This window comes from Colobus angolensis, unplaced genomic scaffold, assembly GCF_000951035.1.
Source record: "Colobus angolensis palliatus isolate OR3802 unplaced genomic scaffold, Cang.pa_1.0 Scaffold87, whole genome shotgun sequence".
In the NCBI taxonomy this organism is placed as follows: domain Eukaryota; kingdom Metazoa; phylum Chordata; class Mammalia; order Primates; family Cercopithecidae; genus Colobus; species Colobus angolensis.
In genome coordinates, this window is record NW_012122598.1 from 2,467,584 (window position 1) to 2,485,760 (window position 18,177).

The 18,177-nt window shown below is 51.7% G+C and overlaps 1 protein-coding gene across 2 annotated transcripts; it reads left to right on the forward strand.

The window, feature by feature from the left end:
* The first annotated feature begins 1,967 nt into the window (after positions 1 to 1,967).
* KRT79 (keratin 79, type II) lies at positions 1,968 to 14,907 on the forward strand. Of its 2 annotated transcripts, XM_011930565.1 has the most exons (9): positions 1,968 to 2,473; positions 4,663 to 4,883; positions 5,992 to 6,052; positions 6,166 to 6,261; positions 12,008 to 12,172; positions 12,361 to 12,486; positions 13,138 to 13,358; positions 13,998 to 14,032; positions 14,301 to 14,907. In XM_011930565.1, the coding sequence occupies exons 1-9, from the start codon at positions 1,997 to 1,999 to the stop codon at positions 14,483 to 14,485; spliced, it is 1,587 nt and encodes a 528-aa protein (XP_011785955.1). In that variant the 5' UTR covers positions 1,968 to 1,996; the 3' UTR covers positions 14,486 to 14,907. The 2 variants fall into 2 exon arrangements, with proteins under 2 accessions (XP_011785955.1, XP_011785954.1); XM_011930564.1 differs by having other exon boundaries at positions 1,971 to 2,473; positions 13,998 to 14,613.
* Positions 14,908 to 18,177: the final 3,270 nt, after the last annotated feature.

The following is an 18,177-nucleotide window of genomic DNA, read 5'->3' on the forward strand; positions in this document are numbered from 1 at the left end:
TGCGAGGGATGGCGTGAGTGTCAGTGTCTGAGGTGAGGTGAGACCTGTGTTTACCGACTGCCTCTCACTCCCACCAGCCTGGCTGTCCTGTGACTCAGAGGGGGCCCACAGCCACATCCTGGAGGCTAGGGCCCACTCATGACTGTTTCCTCCTCCCACACGGCCCAGGGAGAGATAAGGGAGGCTGAGAAAGTGATCTCAGCCTGGGTAAAGGAAACAAAGGTCAGTGGGAAGTGGCGGCTTCATCCAGGGATCGCTTTTCCAAAGAGCTTCCATGGAGGGCCCTGCTTATAGGCAGAGGAGGAAATGGGGCTCAGAGAAGTTGCGAGTTGCCCCAGGACACGCAGCTCAGTGTGGGAGATGGCTTGGCTTGGCTCCCCAAATGCCCAGTGTCCTAACTCCAAAATCTCCTCTTGGCTATTAAGGGACTAGTTCGGCAAGTGCTGTCACTCCCATTCCTCGTGGGAGCTGGGTTCAACTTCTTCAAGCAACTGGGAGCCACTTACAGCCTCCCAGGGGCCCTAGGAGAAGATCCCACAGCTCCCTCTGGTCCTGGAACAGGCAGTCTCTTCACTTGCCCTCCCTGGGCTGTGGCGAACAAGGGAGGGAGGCCAAGCCTTCTCCATGGCAGTCCCATGTCCTCTCTTTTGGGATCTTGGGGACACAGGCTGGTTGGTCGTTCTGCTCATCTTGTGGGGGTGGGGAGCACAATGATGCTGTCCTCGCTCTTTTTTTTCAGGCAAGTCTCTGTTCACTTTGAGCCCATCTTCTTGCTGAGAGATGAAGGGGGTGAGGAGGGCCAGTGTCTAAAGTCACCTCCTCAATCACCCCTTGGCCCTGACAGTTGACGTCTCTGTCTTTGCTTGGGGCTTTGTTTGGTCCCAGCAGACTGTGGTGAATAGGAAGTTGGGGGCGACCATATGAGGTGATTTAAGGAGCTCCCCTGGCCCCTCTGAATCAGACACATGGGCTCCTGCATGGGGGGCAGGGGAAGATGGGAGTGACGGAGTTTCTGCATGGGCCTCCTGGGGCTTTTTCGGAACACCTGCCTTTTGGAGCTGTGCCTGTCTCCACCCAGGATGGTCTGTGTCCTCAGCCCACCTCCAGCTCCCTCCAAAGTGGCTGCACCTTTCTGTGGGGACTCTGCTGTGGTGCAGAGGGTCAGGGATCTCAGGTATTGGTTAAATCCCCTGCTGTCTCTTCAGCCTCCATAAGAGTGTCCTTTGCTCCCAGGCTTCTGGGCCCTGCCTGAGGACCCCAGGCCTTCTCTACCTCCTGATCAAGTGCCTTGCCCCCATGGTTGGGCAGGGACCCTCTTTCTGTCTTTGAATTCACTTTGCCTGCACAGGCTCACTTCCCAGAAGGCTCTGCCATTCTATGACAGAGGCACAGGCTAGCCCCACTCTCACCCTGTCACCTGTGTCACCTACCCTGGACCTGTGAGGAACGGTGGACCGTGGGCTGGGGGTGGGAAGGGAGCAGACCTGGATGCTCCCTCTGGCAGCCCATTGCTCAATGCTCCTTCTCCTACCACCTGCGCAGCCCCAGGCTCTGCAGCCTTGGCTTACAACAGGGGCCTGGGACAAACCCCATAGAACAGAGCTCTATTGACAGCGGCCACTGGGGCTGGGTAGGAGGACAGCAAGGCAGCCACTGGGTGGTGGGGGTGGCCGTGGGAGCCCGTATCATCCTGTGCCAACCGAGGAGAGCCTGGGGGCAGGGGAAGAAGGTGGCATCCTGCCCCAGACAGTCTCAGCTCAGCCCCAGCTCTGGAGCACAGGTGATAACCAGGAGGGCCCCTCCCTCCTGCTGGGGGAGAGGGAACTCCCCGCGGCCCACAGGACCCCTCCCTCTCCCCGTGGGGTGATGGGGCAGGAGTGTCTGTGGAGCTGGGGAGCCAGCCCAGCTGGGAAAAGATAAAAAGCCCACGGTGGCCCAGCAGCTCACGGCACTCCCTTCCTGCCCTCTCGTCCTGCCCTCTGGCCTCTCTGCAGCTATGAGGTCCTCTGTCTCTCGGCAAACATACTCCACCAAAGGGGGCTTCAGCTCCAACTCTGCCAGTGGAGGGGGTGGGTCCCAGGCCCGCACCAGCTTCAGCTCAGTGACGGTGTCCCGGAACAGTGGCAGTGGTGGCGGGACCCGCTGTGGCCCCAGCACAGGTGGCTTTGGCAGCCGAAGCCTCTATAACTTGGGGGGCCACAAGAGTATCTCTGTCAGTGTGGCCAGAGGGGCCTCCTTGGGGCGGGCTCTGGGGAGCTTTGGCTTCGGCAGCAGGGCATTTACAGGACAGGGGGCTGGCAGGCAGACGTTCGGGCCCGCCTGTCCTCCTGGGGGGATCCAGGAAGTCACCGTCAACCAGAGCCTGCTGACTCCCCTCCATGTGGAGATCGACCCCGAGATCCAGCGAGTGCGCACTCAGGAGCGGGAGCAGATCAAGACCCTCAACAACAAGTTTGCCTCCTTCATCGACAAGGTGAGCCAAGCAGGAAGGAGGAAGGGAGCTCCTGGGGAAGAAGCGGGACCTCTAAGAGAGGATGGGCTGGGCCAGGGCTGCTGTAGCCCACTTGTACTAGGGTGGTGGTTGACAGAGCTCTGGAGCTCTCCCCGTCTGAGCCTGGGATGCCGAGACGTGGGTGGCTGGAGGCAACCTTCAGGTCTTCGCTGTGCCTGTGTGGGGGAGTCTCCAGTCTACTCATGAGTCCTGTTTGCCAAGCCCACCTTGCCTTTGTTGAAGCCTGTTCTACCACCATGATTAATACGATTGATTACATAGTAGCCTTACCTCATCATCAAAAAATGGATGGTCCTCATTGCTCCTCTTAGCGGGGTGGTCCGCATTGCCTTCTGTCATTTTATAGCTGGGGAAGCAATGGTTCAGGAGTCGAAAGAGTTGTTCAAGGCTAAGGGCATGGAGCCCCGTTTGTTCCATTCTTTCAGGCTTGGAGGAGGCTTAAGGGCAAGATGTGATCAGAACACAGTTGTGTGTGGGTGGGGTCATAGAGGAAGGCTCCCCTTTGCTTCTCCTTTTTTTCCTCTCTGTTTGAGCGAAGAGGCTCAGGTTGGGGTGAACAATGAGGAGGGTGGCTGTCAGGTCACCAAGCTCTGGGGGTGTGGAGTTTGACCTGTTGCCCATAGGCGTGTCCTGAACCCTGCCCTTGCTCCACACGGATGGGGGCAGCACTTGTGCTGGGATTTCCTGGTCTGTTTTGCTGGCATTGTCCTCGATCCTGAGCCAAGGCCGCGGGTCATGATGGGGAAGGTCTGGCAGACAAACGTCCCTTGGTTCAGTGATTTGTGTTTTTCCAAAGAACATGTACATCTCTTTTCTCCTGTGGTACCTACAGTGCTTCTATGAATAGTCAGAAATGGTGATATTGTGCCCATTTTTGAGATGAGAAAATTGAGGTCTAGAGAGCTCAAGTGATTTGCCCACGATGATACAAGGAGTTGGAGGCAGAGGCAGGACTGGAACCCAGGCCCCTGGACTCCGTGGTTCTTGGCACTAAGAGGTGTTACTGCTCACGATAGGCACACCTGCTGCATGGTGCTCCCGGGCCATGTGACTGAGGTCCAGGTGCTGTGGAGGTAGGACCTGGAGAGACTGGATGACAGAATGTGAAGCAAGCCGTCTTGCCTGCCTCCTCACCCTCTCCCCTAGTGACTTTTGGTTTTCCTGTGGGACTGTCCCAGAGGCCAAATAAGCCAAAACCTTTCTCAGGCTTGCAGAATCACAGCCTGGGAGCTGGAGGTCTAAGAGATTGTCTTGGAACCCCAGCTGGGTCAAAAACTCCTGGGGGTCCTGTTAAACCCACACCATAAGCTTCCTTCTGAGTCTATAGAGGAAGGGCCCTTACATTGGTATTTTTTTAAAAAGTTTTTTTTTGGGAAAAAATGTGGAATTTACAGAAAAATTGCAAGAATAGTACAACGTATTCCTATATACTCTTTCAGGCAGTTCATCAATTTCCTTATTTATTTATTTATTTATTTATTTATTTTTTGAGACAGGATCTTGCTCTGTTTCCCAGACTGGAGTGCAGTGGTATAATCAAAGCTCACTGCAGCCTCCATCTCTTGGGCTCAAGTGATCCTCCCACCTCAGCCTCCTGAATAGCTGGGACTACTGGCGCATGCCACTACACCTGGCTAATTTTTAGTAGAGATTTTTAGTAGACTTGACTTTTAGTAGAGACAGTCTTGCTATGTTGCCCAGGCAGGTCTTGAACTCCTGAACTCAAGCACTCCTCCAGCTTCAGGCTCCCAAAGTGTGTGATTTTAAACAGTTGATTTATATTTTAAACAGTTGATTTTAATGCAGAATTAGGGGTCAGAAACATAGATCTAGTCCAGTTTACTCAGGACAAGTGAGAGAGGGAGACTCAGAGAGAAATGATTCAACCAAGGTTACCAACTAGTAAATTGGTACTGCTATTGAGCTGGGATTTTGTGCTTATTAACTTGTTAGAAGTCTTTCCATCGGATTGGACGTTCATTTCCAGCAATCTGTTCCCCTAAGGACCCCCTCCCCACAGCAAGGTGTAGGTGCGGCTGCAGTGTCCCTATGATGCCCTGGCCTAGTTGGGGAGGTGGCAATGGACCCCATCCTTGGCCCCTCTGGTGGCCGGAGGATGACGTCAGCCCACCATTTCTGCTCTGGCTCAGGTGCGGTTCCTGGAGCAGCAGAATAAGGTGCTGGAGACCAAGTGGGCACTGCTGCAGGAGCAGGGCCAGAACTTGGGTGTCACCAGAAACAACCTGGAGCCCCTCTTTGAGGCCTACTTGGGCAGCATGCGGAGCACGCTGGACAGACTTCAGAGCGAGCGGGGGAGGCTGGACTCAGAGCTCAGGAATGTGCAGGACCTTGTGGAGGACTTCAAGAACAAGTGAGGAGAGCAGGCCAGGAGGGGCCATGTGGGAATGAGGAGGGGCAGTGGGAAACCTGCTGAGAGGGCCACCCCATTCCCAGGGTCCCAGGCCCACCTGGGGACACACAGACAGAGCTGGATCCCTCAGGCACTCAGGTCCAGCACCTGCTGCCATCTGGAGAATTGGCAGGTTTGTTTGTAATTTTAAAAAGTCTTTAAAGTAGGGGGAAGAGTATAGTGAACCCCATGTTTCTGTCACCCAGCTTTAATCATTATCGGCTCATAGCCAATTTTTTACACCTCCCCACTTCCCTTCTTCCTGTGTAGTCTTTTTTGTTTTTTAACTTTGCCTTTTTCTACGTGTTCTGACTCCCTTGTGGTCTTGAAGCAAATCCCAGACATCTTGTCATTTCATTCATTAATATTTTACAAGTTATATTCATATATCTGCATACATGAATGTAGTTCTTCTACATGACTCAATAAAACATACAGTGCCATAATCACACCTAATACATTTTAAAACAATAATTCCTCAATATAATTAAATATCCAGCCAGTTTTGAATTTCCAGTGGTCCCATACATGTCCTAACTTTAAAAAATACGGCTTGTTTGACTCAAGCTCCAAATAAGGTTTATGTATTATAATTGGTTGATACGTATATTTATAACTTTAAGGCACATTTAAAAATGACTTTTTGCATAAATCGACCATGACAATTTCTAAACCTTAAAATCTCATCGAAAGTGGTTGGGGAGGAGTTAGCTGGTTTGAATGACACCGTGTTGTTGAAAGTGACGGTAAAGGTCAGCCACTGTTGACACATCTTCACTTGTCCCTCTAAAGCCTCCTGAGGGCTTGGATCCAAAGAGATGGCAGCTCTTGGTTGCCATACTATTGCACAAGTTCTGTGCCTCTTTCCCTAAAATGGGGTGGGGAGAGGGAATGTTTGAATCAAGGCAGACCCCACATTTCTTCACTGGTTGGCTACATTAAAGAACTGCTCCCCAGAGGTGTTCTTGACCAGTGAGCGGCCCATCAGGGCTTCCATAAAGCCGAGTAAGTCCCATGCCTGAAAGGCAGAGCCAGGCTGAGCCTGGCCTGAGTCTCCCATGTGTAACAGGTACGAGGATGAAATCAACAAGCGCACTGCTGCGGAGAACGAGTTTGTGGTGCTCAAGAAGGTGAGCTGAGTGGGGTGGGAGAGGTGGTCCTTTGGCTGCCAGGGTACTGGGCTGATTCGGGAGGAGGTGACATCCCTGGGGCCTGAGGCTGTGTCTTGCTTTCTCATCCCCAGGATGTGGATGCAGCGTACATGGGCCGGATGGATTTGCATGGCAAAGTGGGCACCTTGACCCAGGAGATCGACTTCCTGCAGCAACTCTATGAAATGGTGAGGTGGCCAACGGGCTGGGAGAGTTTGCATACATTATAAACAGCACTGGAGGTTTTCAATGGAGTTCTGACTTGAATTCACCAGTGCAGCCTCATTGGTAGAAGATGAAATCTTGACACTTTTTTTTTTTTTTTGGAGGTGGAGTTTTGCTCTGTTGCCCAAGCTGAAGTGTAGTGGCACAGTCTTGGCTCACTGCAGCCTCTGCCCCCAGGTTCAAGTGATTCTCCTGCTTCAGCCTCTGGAGTAGCTGGGACTACAGGTGCCTGCCACCACATCTGGCTAATTTTTGTATTTTTAGTAGAGATGGAGTTTCGCCATGTTGGCCAGGCTGGTCTTGAACTCCTGACCTCAGGTGATCCACCCGCCTCGGCCTCCCAAAGTGCTGGGATTACAGGCGTGAGCCACCGCACACAGCCTAAAACCTTAACACTTTAATTAACATTAGCTTCCACGTATTAAGTGCTTTTGATGGGCCAGGCACTGGGGCAAGCTTTTAACATAATCTTCTCAATAACCCCATAATGCAGGTACTATTATTGTCTCCATTTTATAGTCAAGGACCCTGGGGCTCACAATTACTTGCTTGTGGTCACATAGCTAGGAGGAAGCATGCTAGAATTTGAATCTGGCTCTTGAACTCCAAAGTCTGACTCCTGTCACTGTTATATTGCCCTCTCCTGCCCAGTTTGTAATGGAGCAAGGGATGAGGGAGCAGGAATGGGCAGACAGGAGGGACTGGGATTCCAGATTGGAGTAGAAGGTGAGTAGTGGGTAGATTAAAGAATCCAGAAGGGGTTCCAGGAGACAAGGGGGCTTTGGAGACTAGTGTGAGAGGGTTGAACTTAACATGAATTGACCACAGAATCATAGACTCTTAGGGTCCGCAGGACCTCAACACCAATCTTTCATCCAGTGCAAGAACACTTTCTATGATATCCCTGACATATCCCTATCATATGTAACCTCTACTCAAATACTTCCCGTGGTAGGGAGCTCACTACTTTTTAGGGCAGGCATTGCCATTGTTGAACAACTTTATTAGAGCATGGACTTAGATCTCCTTCTCATGACTTCTGCCCTTGACTTTGCCCTCTGGGCTGCACATATCCAGTTGTCTTCCATGTGACTTATGCCTTTCACATGACAGCCCTTTAGAAGTCACGATGATGAGAGGATAAAAATCTGTGGCATGTGAGGAAGTTCAGGAAACAGGGCTCTTAGTAAAGTATTCAGAAGATAGAGGGATGGGGAGGGATTTTCCAGATACAAACTTCTATTGATGCAGCCTAATAGTGCACTAGTTTATGTGTTGTTTTAGAAGTCATTTCACAATGTTGGCTTCTTAGAACCCCTCCTGGACTTTTTCACATAAATCCTTTCAAATGAGACATGCATCTACTCTCCTCTAACTTCCTGTATTTGGGTAGCTGAATTTTGAAACTGAGTGGCATAGTTAACCATTCCCTTTCTTTCCTATGAAATGCCATTGTGGTGTCATTCCAACATTTTGAGCTCTGTGGGCTCTGAGTAACTTGATTCTTTTATCCAATGTATTAGTGATGCATAGCTTTGTGTTATCTGCAGATGGGATAAACTTTCAGTGTAGGTATTTGACAGCATCTCATGTAAATCATTGATATACATGTTAAGGCAATCAGGGCCCAAAACAAAGTCCTATGGGTCTTCAGTGGTGATTTTCCATGGGACTGTTAACAGACTGTTCCATGTCTGTTAATCAATAATTTGTGGTTAAATAGCCTCAGCTACTTTAAAATCCCCTTAACAGTACTCTTACCAGGACCATATTTTTCTGTCTTCTTTCAAGAATGCTATGAAAGGCTTGGTCAAACATTGTCCATGGCAGACCTTTAGCAGTTTAATATAATCATGAAGGAAAATTAAATCCACTTGGTTCCACTTTTCGTTAGGGAACCCATGATGGCTTCTTGCCTCCCACACACATTTAGGAATTCATTCTATGGGTCTGGAGGAGGTTGATGTCAGCCTTATTTGAAGAATTCCAAATCTCTCCTGTTTGAAAATCAGGCCATTTACTGTGTTTGGGGTTTTGAGGTCTCCTCCTCTCCATATCTCTCAAGGATGACCAGGGCATTCCTCCCCTTGGCAGTTCCTGGAGCCTCTGAGTGTATGCTCTTCCGGCCTGGATCCCTGTGATCTCCAACAAGGCCAAGGCCTCTTACCTTCCCTGTCTTGGGTCCCCATTTCCTCTCAAGTATTTTTCTTGTGCTTTCCACTTTGATGACCGGTTTGTTCTTGATGGAAAAGTGGCAAATGACAAAGCAGCTGAGCGATTGGCCTTTCCTGGATCTTCTGTAGGGATCAGCCCAAGGGGACCTCCGTGTTATTTCTGCCTAGAGTTCATCTAGCAGCATCTGACCTCTGACTTTGGTGTTTCCCAGGCTTATCCTTGGCTGGACGGCTTGCCTTCCAGCATCTCTACATGGCCTGTCCGGATGGAACTTGCTGGGAAGTGTTCTGGGCCGCCATGCTGAGTTTTTAGGTGCTTCCCAGTTTCTACTTTGCCGGGATCACTGATGGTCATTCATGGCCTGGGGCTCCTTGTGGTCCCTTAGGTTCCATTCTCTCTCCCCTTCTTCTCTGATTGTTTAGGAATTGGCTTTTCTCTGGTCTAAGGCGCATAGCTGGCACACTCAGCATTCCTTTCCATTGCTATGCCATGTTTATTTAACAAACATTTACTGAACACCTTCCACATAGCAACAAAGACAAAGTCTCAGCTCTTGTGGGGCCAGGTTATCAGGTGATGAGAGCTGTGGGGGACAGGCACAGGTGCAAAGGCACATGGGGATGCCGTGGCTGACCCTTCCTGGAAGGGCTGCAGAAGCCTTCGAGGGAGATGACATCTGAGTTGGATCTTGATGGAGGGGCTAGACTTCTAGAGAAGGAGCAGGAAGGACTTCGCAGCCTGGGGCCCAGCCTGTGCAGTGTCACAGAGGCATGAAGGAGCATGGTGCTTGGGTACCAGTGGGTGGTGAGTGCCCATATCGAGTGTGTGGGCACAGTTAGGTGAGGAGGAGGCAAGGGAAGGAGAGGTAGAGACCAAGCCCGGGCCCTTTCCTGTCAGAGGTCCTCACGGCCTAGCAGTGCCTCAGTGGGGTGAGAACAAAGGCCAGCACCGTCGTTCCCTTGTTGTCCCATGTGCTCAATCAGTCACGGAACCAGCATGGCTCTCAGTAACCAATGCCATGGTCTGATTTTGGCCAAGCCAGATTCCACAGCAATCTGGGCGGTGAACCACCTATCACTGGGTGTCTCACAGGGCAGGAAGGCAGCCTCCATGGTGGCTTCTCTCTGGCCTGGGGTGTCTGCGGAACCCAGTCCCTCTTCCGGTTGTGCTACTTCTGCCCGCTGGCTCCCTTTACCCTTGCCTAGACGTCTCCACTATCTTTCCCCCTTAGAGTCCCTGGTGTCTAAGGAGACACACACCTTAGCGATTCACAGAGCTCTTTCTGCTCTGATTTCATGAACTCCCTTTCACTGGAAAGCCTGACTTTTTCTTTTCTTTTCTTTTTTTTTTTTGAGGCAGGGTCTCATTCTGTCACTCTAGCTGGAGGGCAGTGGTGCAATCATGGCTCACTATAGTCTCGACTTTCTGGGCTCAAGCGATCCTCCCACTTCAGCCTCCCAAGTAGCTGGGATTACAGGTGCATGTCACCATGCCTGGCTAATTTTTGTATTTTTTGTAGCAACAGGGTTCGCCATTTTTCCCAGGCCAGTCTCGAACTCCTGAGCTCAAGTGATCGGCCCACTTTGGCCTCCCAAAATGCTGGGATTACAGGGGTGAGCCACTGCAACTGGCCACGCCTGGCCTTTCTATCCCCTTGGTCTAGCAAGACCATTGCATCACCTCATCCACTCTTGATGCTGTCTAGTGGAGAGTTTTTGCCTCCTTGTCTTAAAAGTTTTGGATTGATTTTCCTCGGGACTGTGCTCTGACATGGGGCTGGAGAGAGACCCTGAGTTGGGGAGGGCAGGGGCAGGATGCTTCAAGATGATGCTGACAGTTCATCTTGGTGGGAAAGGAGACAAGGCAGCTGTGACAACACAATCTTATCTGTGACAAATAGGCCTTATGGGCACCTCCAGTGGCCTTCAGAGAAGTCTGGGCAAGTAAAAATGCACTTAAATCAGCACATGCCATGGGTCATACATGGATCTTAAGCCCCACAAGCACCACAGGAAGAAAGTATGATCAGGCCGTGGTACAGAAGAAGGAACTGAGGCATCACAAGTCTTAGCTGGTACGTCAGCTACAGAGCCGGTGCACGTCAGGCTGGGGACTTGATCTCAGGCTTGTCTATCTTCAAAACTCATATCTTCCCAAAAACCACAAGTTTTTGTAGTGACTGGATTGATTGTGTCTCTAACCTCCTCATCCCACTTTTTGAAATACAATCTAATTTAACAATCTGCATCCACATCAGTATGGATATTGGTTTTACCTTTGATATTTCTCTTTACCCCTTGTCTCTCTTTGTTCCTGCCTAGCTCTATTTTAGTCTATGTCCTCTCAGCTTCTGAAGTCAGACTCCTGGGGTTTGAAACTGAGCTCCTCACTTACTGGCTTGTGATCTGGGGCAAGTTACTTAATCTCTTTGTGCTACTGGAAAAGGGCATGTAATGAGTTAGTACCTGCCACGTGCCTAATGCAGAGCCTGAACCACAGTGATGCTCAGCGTCTGAGGGTTGTTATTATTATTCTATTATAATTCCCTGGGCTGCCACGAAGGGCCAGTGTTTGAGAAAGGATGGAGACAAGATCAGAATATGGGAGGTGTTGGGTTTTAGGGGGAAGGTTCTCCACCCATCAGGGAGCCTCTGAGGAGTACTGAGTGAATGAGTGATTTGTTTAGGGCATTCTACGGGCAGCCCAGAGCAGGAAGGACCATGGGAGAGATGGAGGCAGAGCCCCACGTGGGACCAGTGATTCAGCTGGTCCCAAGGCCAGAACAGAGACCCTTGACTCCCCATCACCTAACCTGCCATTCACAGCATCCTGAAGCCTACTTAGATGTGAAAGACGTTAGTTCTAGAAACAGGAGGGGCCAAGAACATCATGACAGTCTACACCTTTCCGTGTGCTCTAGAGGAAACCACTTGGGCTTTGTGGTGTAATTGACTGGCCTGAGGCTGGGTCCCACCCTGGACCTGGTGGCCTTGGATGCATCACTTCTCTCTAAACCTCTTTCCTCACATGTCCACGGTCAGGGCCACTGTGGATGGTGGTGCAGCTGGTGATTTGGCTGGTGCTGGACGTGCTGCTTCCACCTGAAGGGGTGTCTTTCCCCAATTTTCACAAAGGCACTCTGTAAACCTGCCGTGGGCCTGCCTGTGAGCCTGCCATGGGCACCCTGTGAACCTGCCATGGGCCCGCCTGCCACACAGGGTGTTCTGAGGCCTAGAGGGGTTAGTGAATGTGCTAGCACAGTGCCAGGCATCAGTGGTAGTGCAGGGAGTACACATTCTCTTTTCCCTCTCTAATCTTTTGGAAGCCTGCAAACCCACAAAAATAAATGAAGTCTGTAAAAATGGGAGCTTCATTTTACAGCTGGGGAGACTGAGGTCTTTCCTGTTGTGACTTTGCTCTAGTCTGGAGCCTGGACAAGAGCACAGGCCTCCTGATGCTACCTGTCTTTCACCCCCTGATGCTTCCTGGGGCCTGGAGCAGGGATGCTGGTAGCAGCTGTCTCTGTTTCTTCAGGAGCTGAGCCAAGTGCAGACCCACGTGTGTGACACCAATGTGGTGCTGTCCATGGACAACAACCGCAACCTGGACCTGGACAGCATCATCGCCGAGGTCAAGGCCCAGTATGAGCTGATTGCCCAGAGGAGCCGGGCTGAGGCCGAGGCCTGGTACCAGACCAAGGTGAGAGGCATAGCTGGCTCAGGTGTGAGGCCTGGGGTCTGATCAGATCTTCTCCCATCGTAAGAGGCTTGGGCCTCTGGGACTCTTAGAGTCCAGGGGGCCAGATATACTCAACATGCATGGGGCCTCCAGCTGTGAGAGTGGGCTGGGGCCATTTGAAAGCTCACTGCCACTTCTTTGGTCCCCAGTATGAGGAGCTGCAGGTGACGGCTGGGAAGCATGGGGACAACCTGCGGGACACCAAGAACGAGATTGCTGAGCTCACCCGCACTATCCAGAGGCTGCAGGGGGAGGTAGATGCAGCCAAGAAGCAGGTGGGACTCTACCTGGGGGCTGCGGGGTCTGGCCTGGTGTTGGCAGGGCCTTCTCATTGTCATCCCGAGGGGCTAGGCCTGCTCTTCTCTTGATGGATACAATAGAATACTAGGCCATTGATCACAGGCTCCTTTTACAGGGGGGAGACTGAGGCCCAGAGAGGGAAGGGGCTTGTCCAACGTCACACGGTATATAAGTGGTAGAGCAGGTGGGACAACCTTCTCCAAGAAGACTGATCTATCCCATCTCCAGGAGGTCAGAACAGGAGGTAGAGGGTTCAAGGGGCCAGGTCACAGATGCTGATGCTGACTCTATCTTGAGGATGGCTGAAAAGTGTGGGTTCTTCCATAGATTAGAATGAAGCACTTGGTTACTAATCAGGCTCTGTTATTTATTTCATGTCTTCTGAGGCATTGGACTGATCTGCAGTAGGAGGGGTTGACGTTAGACTTCAGTGAGGACTTTCCCAGTGGCCTTACTTGATCCTGCTTGTGTAATAGCATCTCTTCAGACGAATACTTCTCTCTTCTTTCTTTCCCAGTTGTTTGGGGGCCGGGATGTGGGAATCATGATGCCTTCATGGCTTGAAGGCAGAGAGATGAATGGGATGACCCCGGAGGGTGCTTCCAACACCTCTCCCCCCTGGGCAGTGTCAGCAGCTGCAGACGGCCATTGAGGAAGCGGAGCAGCATGGGGAGCTGGCGCTCAAGGATGCTCAGAAGAAGCTTGGGGATCTGGATGTGGCCCTGCACCAGGCCAAGGAGGACCTGGCGCGGCTGCTGCGTGACTACCAGGAGCTGATGAATGTCAAGCTGGCCCTGGACGTGGAGATTGCCACCTACCGCAAGCTGCTGGAGAGCGAGGAGAGCAGGTGGTGGCCCCTCCTGCCCGATCCAGAGAGCTGCTCAGGCCTGCCCTAGGGGAGAGCCCGAGGAGTCTGCTCTGGGGTCAAGAGGGAGAGGGAGGAACCAGGGAGCAAGATCCTGACTCACGCCGGGGGAAAATCTGTTTGTGCCCACTGCCTCCGTCACTCCTCTCCTTGGCTGGCACAACTCTTGTTAATCCTTATTGTGGCTGACAGCCCAGTAGGAATGGAACTTCCTCTTCTATCACCAGATTCCACCAGCAGTGGAAGCTTTGAAAAAAAAAATCCACCATTTCTGTCCTTAGGAAAGGCATGAAATAGAGAGAAAGTGGGCAGAAACTAGGCAGCTCTGTCTGGTCGTGGGCTTGTTGCCATTGGGGCAGGGATGCTGTCCGTAGCCCACATGGGGAGAGAGGAAAGAAAAGGGGAGGATGGGAGTTGGCACAGCCTACTGGTGACTCTGCCTTGTCTGCAGCAGCGGGTTTTGGACCTGGGCAGAGCCCTATACACGTACTTCTCACGTTTCCTGGTCTTGTCATCAGGATCCACTGAGTTGATCCAATGTAAAGGCAGAGGGAAGGAGAGGGTTTTCCTGTGGGCACCAGGGACCACTGACTGCTCTCCCGGCCTTTCTGTGTTCCCTAGGATGTCTGGAGAATGTCCCAGTGCAGTCAGCATTTGTGAGTATTTACTCCCCGCTTCCTGCTCCACCCCTGGCCAGGCCCCAGAACTCTGCTCAGTTTATGCAACCTGTCCTTGTCCTAAAGCGTGCTCTCCTCCATTCGAGCTCCTGGAGACAGGTTCAGAGGGTCCTAGTACTGGGCTTCTCTATCCATTTCCCAGAGCTCTGCTGCCTGATTTTGTTCCGATTCTCCACTGATTTCTGGGTGTCCCCCAGCCCTCTCCTGGCACAGCCACCCTGACTAATCCAGACCCTTTGCTTTGCAGCTGTGACTGGCAACTCCACCACTGTGTGCGGAGGTGGCATCTCCCTGGGTGGGAATGGGGGGGCCACCAAGGCTGGATTCAGCACAAATGTGGGCTACAGCACCGTCAAGGGAGGGCTAGTCTCTGGGGGAACCTCCATCCTGCGGAAGACCACCACGGTCAAGACGTCCAGCCGGAGGTATTAGCTGCTGAGCCCTGCAAGGGCCCCTGCAATCCTCTCCCTGCCCTCCTCACCCCACCTCTGCTGCCCTTTCCAGTCACTTCTCAGGAGCAGGAACAGCCAGGGGACCTCAGACCCAGGGTGTTTTCATACCAGACTATTTGCATCTTGGAAAGCACTCAAATCTACTCAGGTTTTTTTCTTGGTCCTGCAATAGGGTGGGAGGGGAGGTTAAATTTGCCGGCTTGAGTGATGTGCTTGGGTGACTTGGGGGTGATCTTTTGACCACTGAGAGGAGGCTGAATTTCCCAAGCTATTTGGAGAGAGAGAAATTGAGAGTGGTCCCCAAAGACCCTTCAACCGCCCCAGTCCCCCACCAGACCCACCCTTTCCCTGAATCTACCCACACCTGCCTTCCCTATCTGTGTCTCAATAAATGGTACAACTACAGCTAGCTGTCTGTGGCTGCAGTCTGTCCTGCCTGGGGAACTGAAATTGTGTCCATTGATTAATGTCCTGATGCCTGACACAGCAACAATCACACACTCACTACGCGGCCAATCGCCATGCTTACTTAGGTACATTAGTTTGATACCATCGCCACTCCAGGGCTGTACATGGCTCACAAGTGGAGACCAAGGCTCAGAGGGAATATGTACGTTGCTCAAGGCCAGACCTGGCTAAGTGGCTACCTATTACCCACCCACCCCCTGGTGCCTGTTCGGCCTCCCACTAACTCTGTAGGGGCAGACGGCATGCTTTGTTCAGTGGAGAGATGTTAAGCTTCAGAACTAGGCAACTTTGGTTTAAATCCAAGTTCTGCCACTTACTAGCTGTGTGACCTCGGTCAAGTTACCTAACCTCTCTGAGCCTTAGTTTCCTTCTTTGTAAAAGTGGGTTGTGATAAGAACATGTGTAAAGCATCTGGTTTATAGAGGCCCTTACTGGAATCGGGTTTCTTTGCTTCCCCACTCCCTGACTTCTGGATTCCCAGCTCATCCTCTTGGCCTCAGTGATGTCTGTCTCAGCCCCCACATCCAGCTGGCAAGAAAAATCCACATTTAATTGGATTTTGTGGTTTACAAATACATTACTTTGCCTGTGACCATCACCACAGCCCTGGGTTCAGCAGTGGGCACGTGGTGTTCCAGTTTACAGGTTAGGCGATCCACGCTCACAGAAGTGAACTCTCATGCTGTAGTCGTCCTGCTGGTTAGAGGCGGGTCAGTAGTGTCCGGGGCTGCAATTTCAAGCCCTCTGTCCCGTGACCCTGGAAGCTACCTCCGTCCTACTCCTGCCTCCATCACTTGCTAAATCTTACTGCTCCTTCCTCCGTGTGTCTCCTGGTATCGCCTCCTTTCCTCTTCATCTCCACAGTTCTCTACTCTGAGCCTGGACCCCACTCTTCAAGCTATATCCAAGTGATTCCCCAATTGGCTGGCCTCTCAGCCCTGCAACTTTCAGGCCCTCCCCACCCTGCTGCCAAACCAGTTGGCCCGACCCGAGGCTGTCACCACACTGCTCCCTTCCTTGGCAACGTTAGTGCTGCCAACCCCTTAGGGCTCCTGGCCATTGCTGGGATGCAACCCTCACTCTTCAGACCTGATCACCCATCCTCCTCAGAGGAGCCCCGAAGAGTCCTGAAAAAGCTTCCTCCAGGGCTGTGGAAGGGCCAGCGGAGGGATTTGCAGCCAAACCCTAACCTGCAGCTTAGGAACACGAAGGCCTAGCGGTTTAGGGTCAGCTCTGCCTCACCAGCCTGGGTGGTCTCTGGCTTCCCTTCTCAGACAGATGGAGTATAGCCCACCCCAGGTACAACACTTTGAGGAATACTTGCTAATGCTCACTGAGTGCCAACTGTGTGCCAGCACTGCTCTCAAGCCTTTAACTGATTATCTTCACAGCAGCCTGTAATACAAATACTATTATCATCCTCATTTTGTCTATAAGGAAAATAAGGCAGAGTGGTTAAGTAACTTGCCTAAGGTCACACAGCTAGTAAGTAGCAGAGCTAGGTGTGGAATCCAAGCAGTCTGGTTCCATAACCCAAGCTCTTAACCACCAGATTATTTTGCTTATATAGAAAAAGGAATAGAGAGGAGGGGGTGCTGGAGCTAGAAGGGGCATTGGATGCAATCGACTCCAAACTTTTTATTTCATAGATAAGAAAACAGGTTGAGGAAGGGGAAGAATTTATCCAAAGCCATGGTAACTTAATGGCAGTGTTAAAATAATCAGTTTTACTGAGATCATAGGCCAGGTGTGGTGGCTCATGCCTGTAATTTCAGCTCTTCGGGAGGCAGAGGCTGAGGCAGGTGGATCGCTTGAACCCAGGAGTTCAAGACCAGCCTGGGCAACATGGTGAGACTCCGTCTCTACAAAAAAAAAATACAAAAATTAGCTGGGTTTGATAATGCCTACCTGTCATCTCAGCTACTTGGGAGGCTGAGGTGGGAGGATCAGTGAGGCTGTTGAGGCCGCAGTAAGCTGCGATTGCACCATTGCACTCCAGCCTGGGTGACAGAGGGAGACCCTGTCTCAAAAAAATTCTATTTAGTGCTTAAAAACTGAACAATAGAAACTTCTAATTGTCATGGGAAAAAACCCTCAGAGATTATATTGCAGCCCAGGAGGGCCCACCAACAGTAATGTGCTGCTTAGAATACTTGTCGAAGGTTGGGAATGGCCCAGACCCAGGGGTTTCCAAACTGAGGACCCTAAGGGCTGTTTTCAGGGCTGCAGGGGGAGGTCAGTAGGTGGGAAGTATCATGGTCCCCTCCCCTGCACCAACTGGATCATCTCTCCTTATCTGTTTTACTCATGAGGCTGTGCACGTGATTTTGTTTGTGAGGGTACTTTTGCCGCCAGAACATGCTGGGAAGCCCCTGCCTGTATATGCCTGGGGTAGGAGGCCAGCAGGGGCAGCTCTCTGGCCTGGGGAAAGAGGAGCCCCTGGGTACAGACCTCCACGCCTGGCTCTCAGGAGTGCCCATCCTCTTACTGCCCTCACTGGCCTCTCCTTAAAACGCTGATGGCCCTTATCTGCAGAATCTCTGATCCCCATATTGACTCTGGCTCCTCAAGAATGACTCAGGCCCGGTGGGGCAGTTGAAGTTGGGTGACCGAATGGGGTGAGGGTGCCTGCCTGGCCAGGGAGGGCAGGAGCACTTTCCCACACCACACAGTGGATTTGGAGCTGAGAGTGACAGAATCCCTCAGGATCCCTTAATCCCAGGGCTGAATGTGTGAAGGGCTTGCCTCCCTCACCCAGAAAGCCCTGAGCAAACACTCCCTCCACCCGGCTCCACACCCCTGTCAGCTGCTCATCCCTCTGTGAAAAGATTGGGAACAGCTGCCAAACAAGGAAGGGTCACGGAGGGCAATAGCAGAATCTGCGTGTGGGGGTCTGGGAAGGGGCAAGGGACCAGCTTTTAGCTGTGGCTGCTGGGTAGAGGCACCTTGTTCAGCCGCCTGCCTCTGGCCCAGATATGAAGGAGATGTCTCTCCCATTTTCAGGGAAAGAAACTCATCTCTCTTTCTCTCTCACTCTAAGGTGTAAAGGCGCTTTTGCATAGGAAGTTCTTCCTTATGTCTACCTTTGGTTTCTCAGGCTCAGTTTGAAGATTTTGTGAGCTTCTTGCAATTCTGATTTAATAATAAGGACACAGAATGTGGCTCTAGACTAAAACTTTCTTCCTGTTTGGATTGGGTTTATCG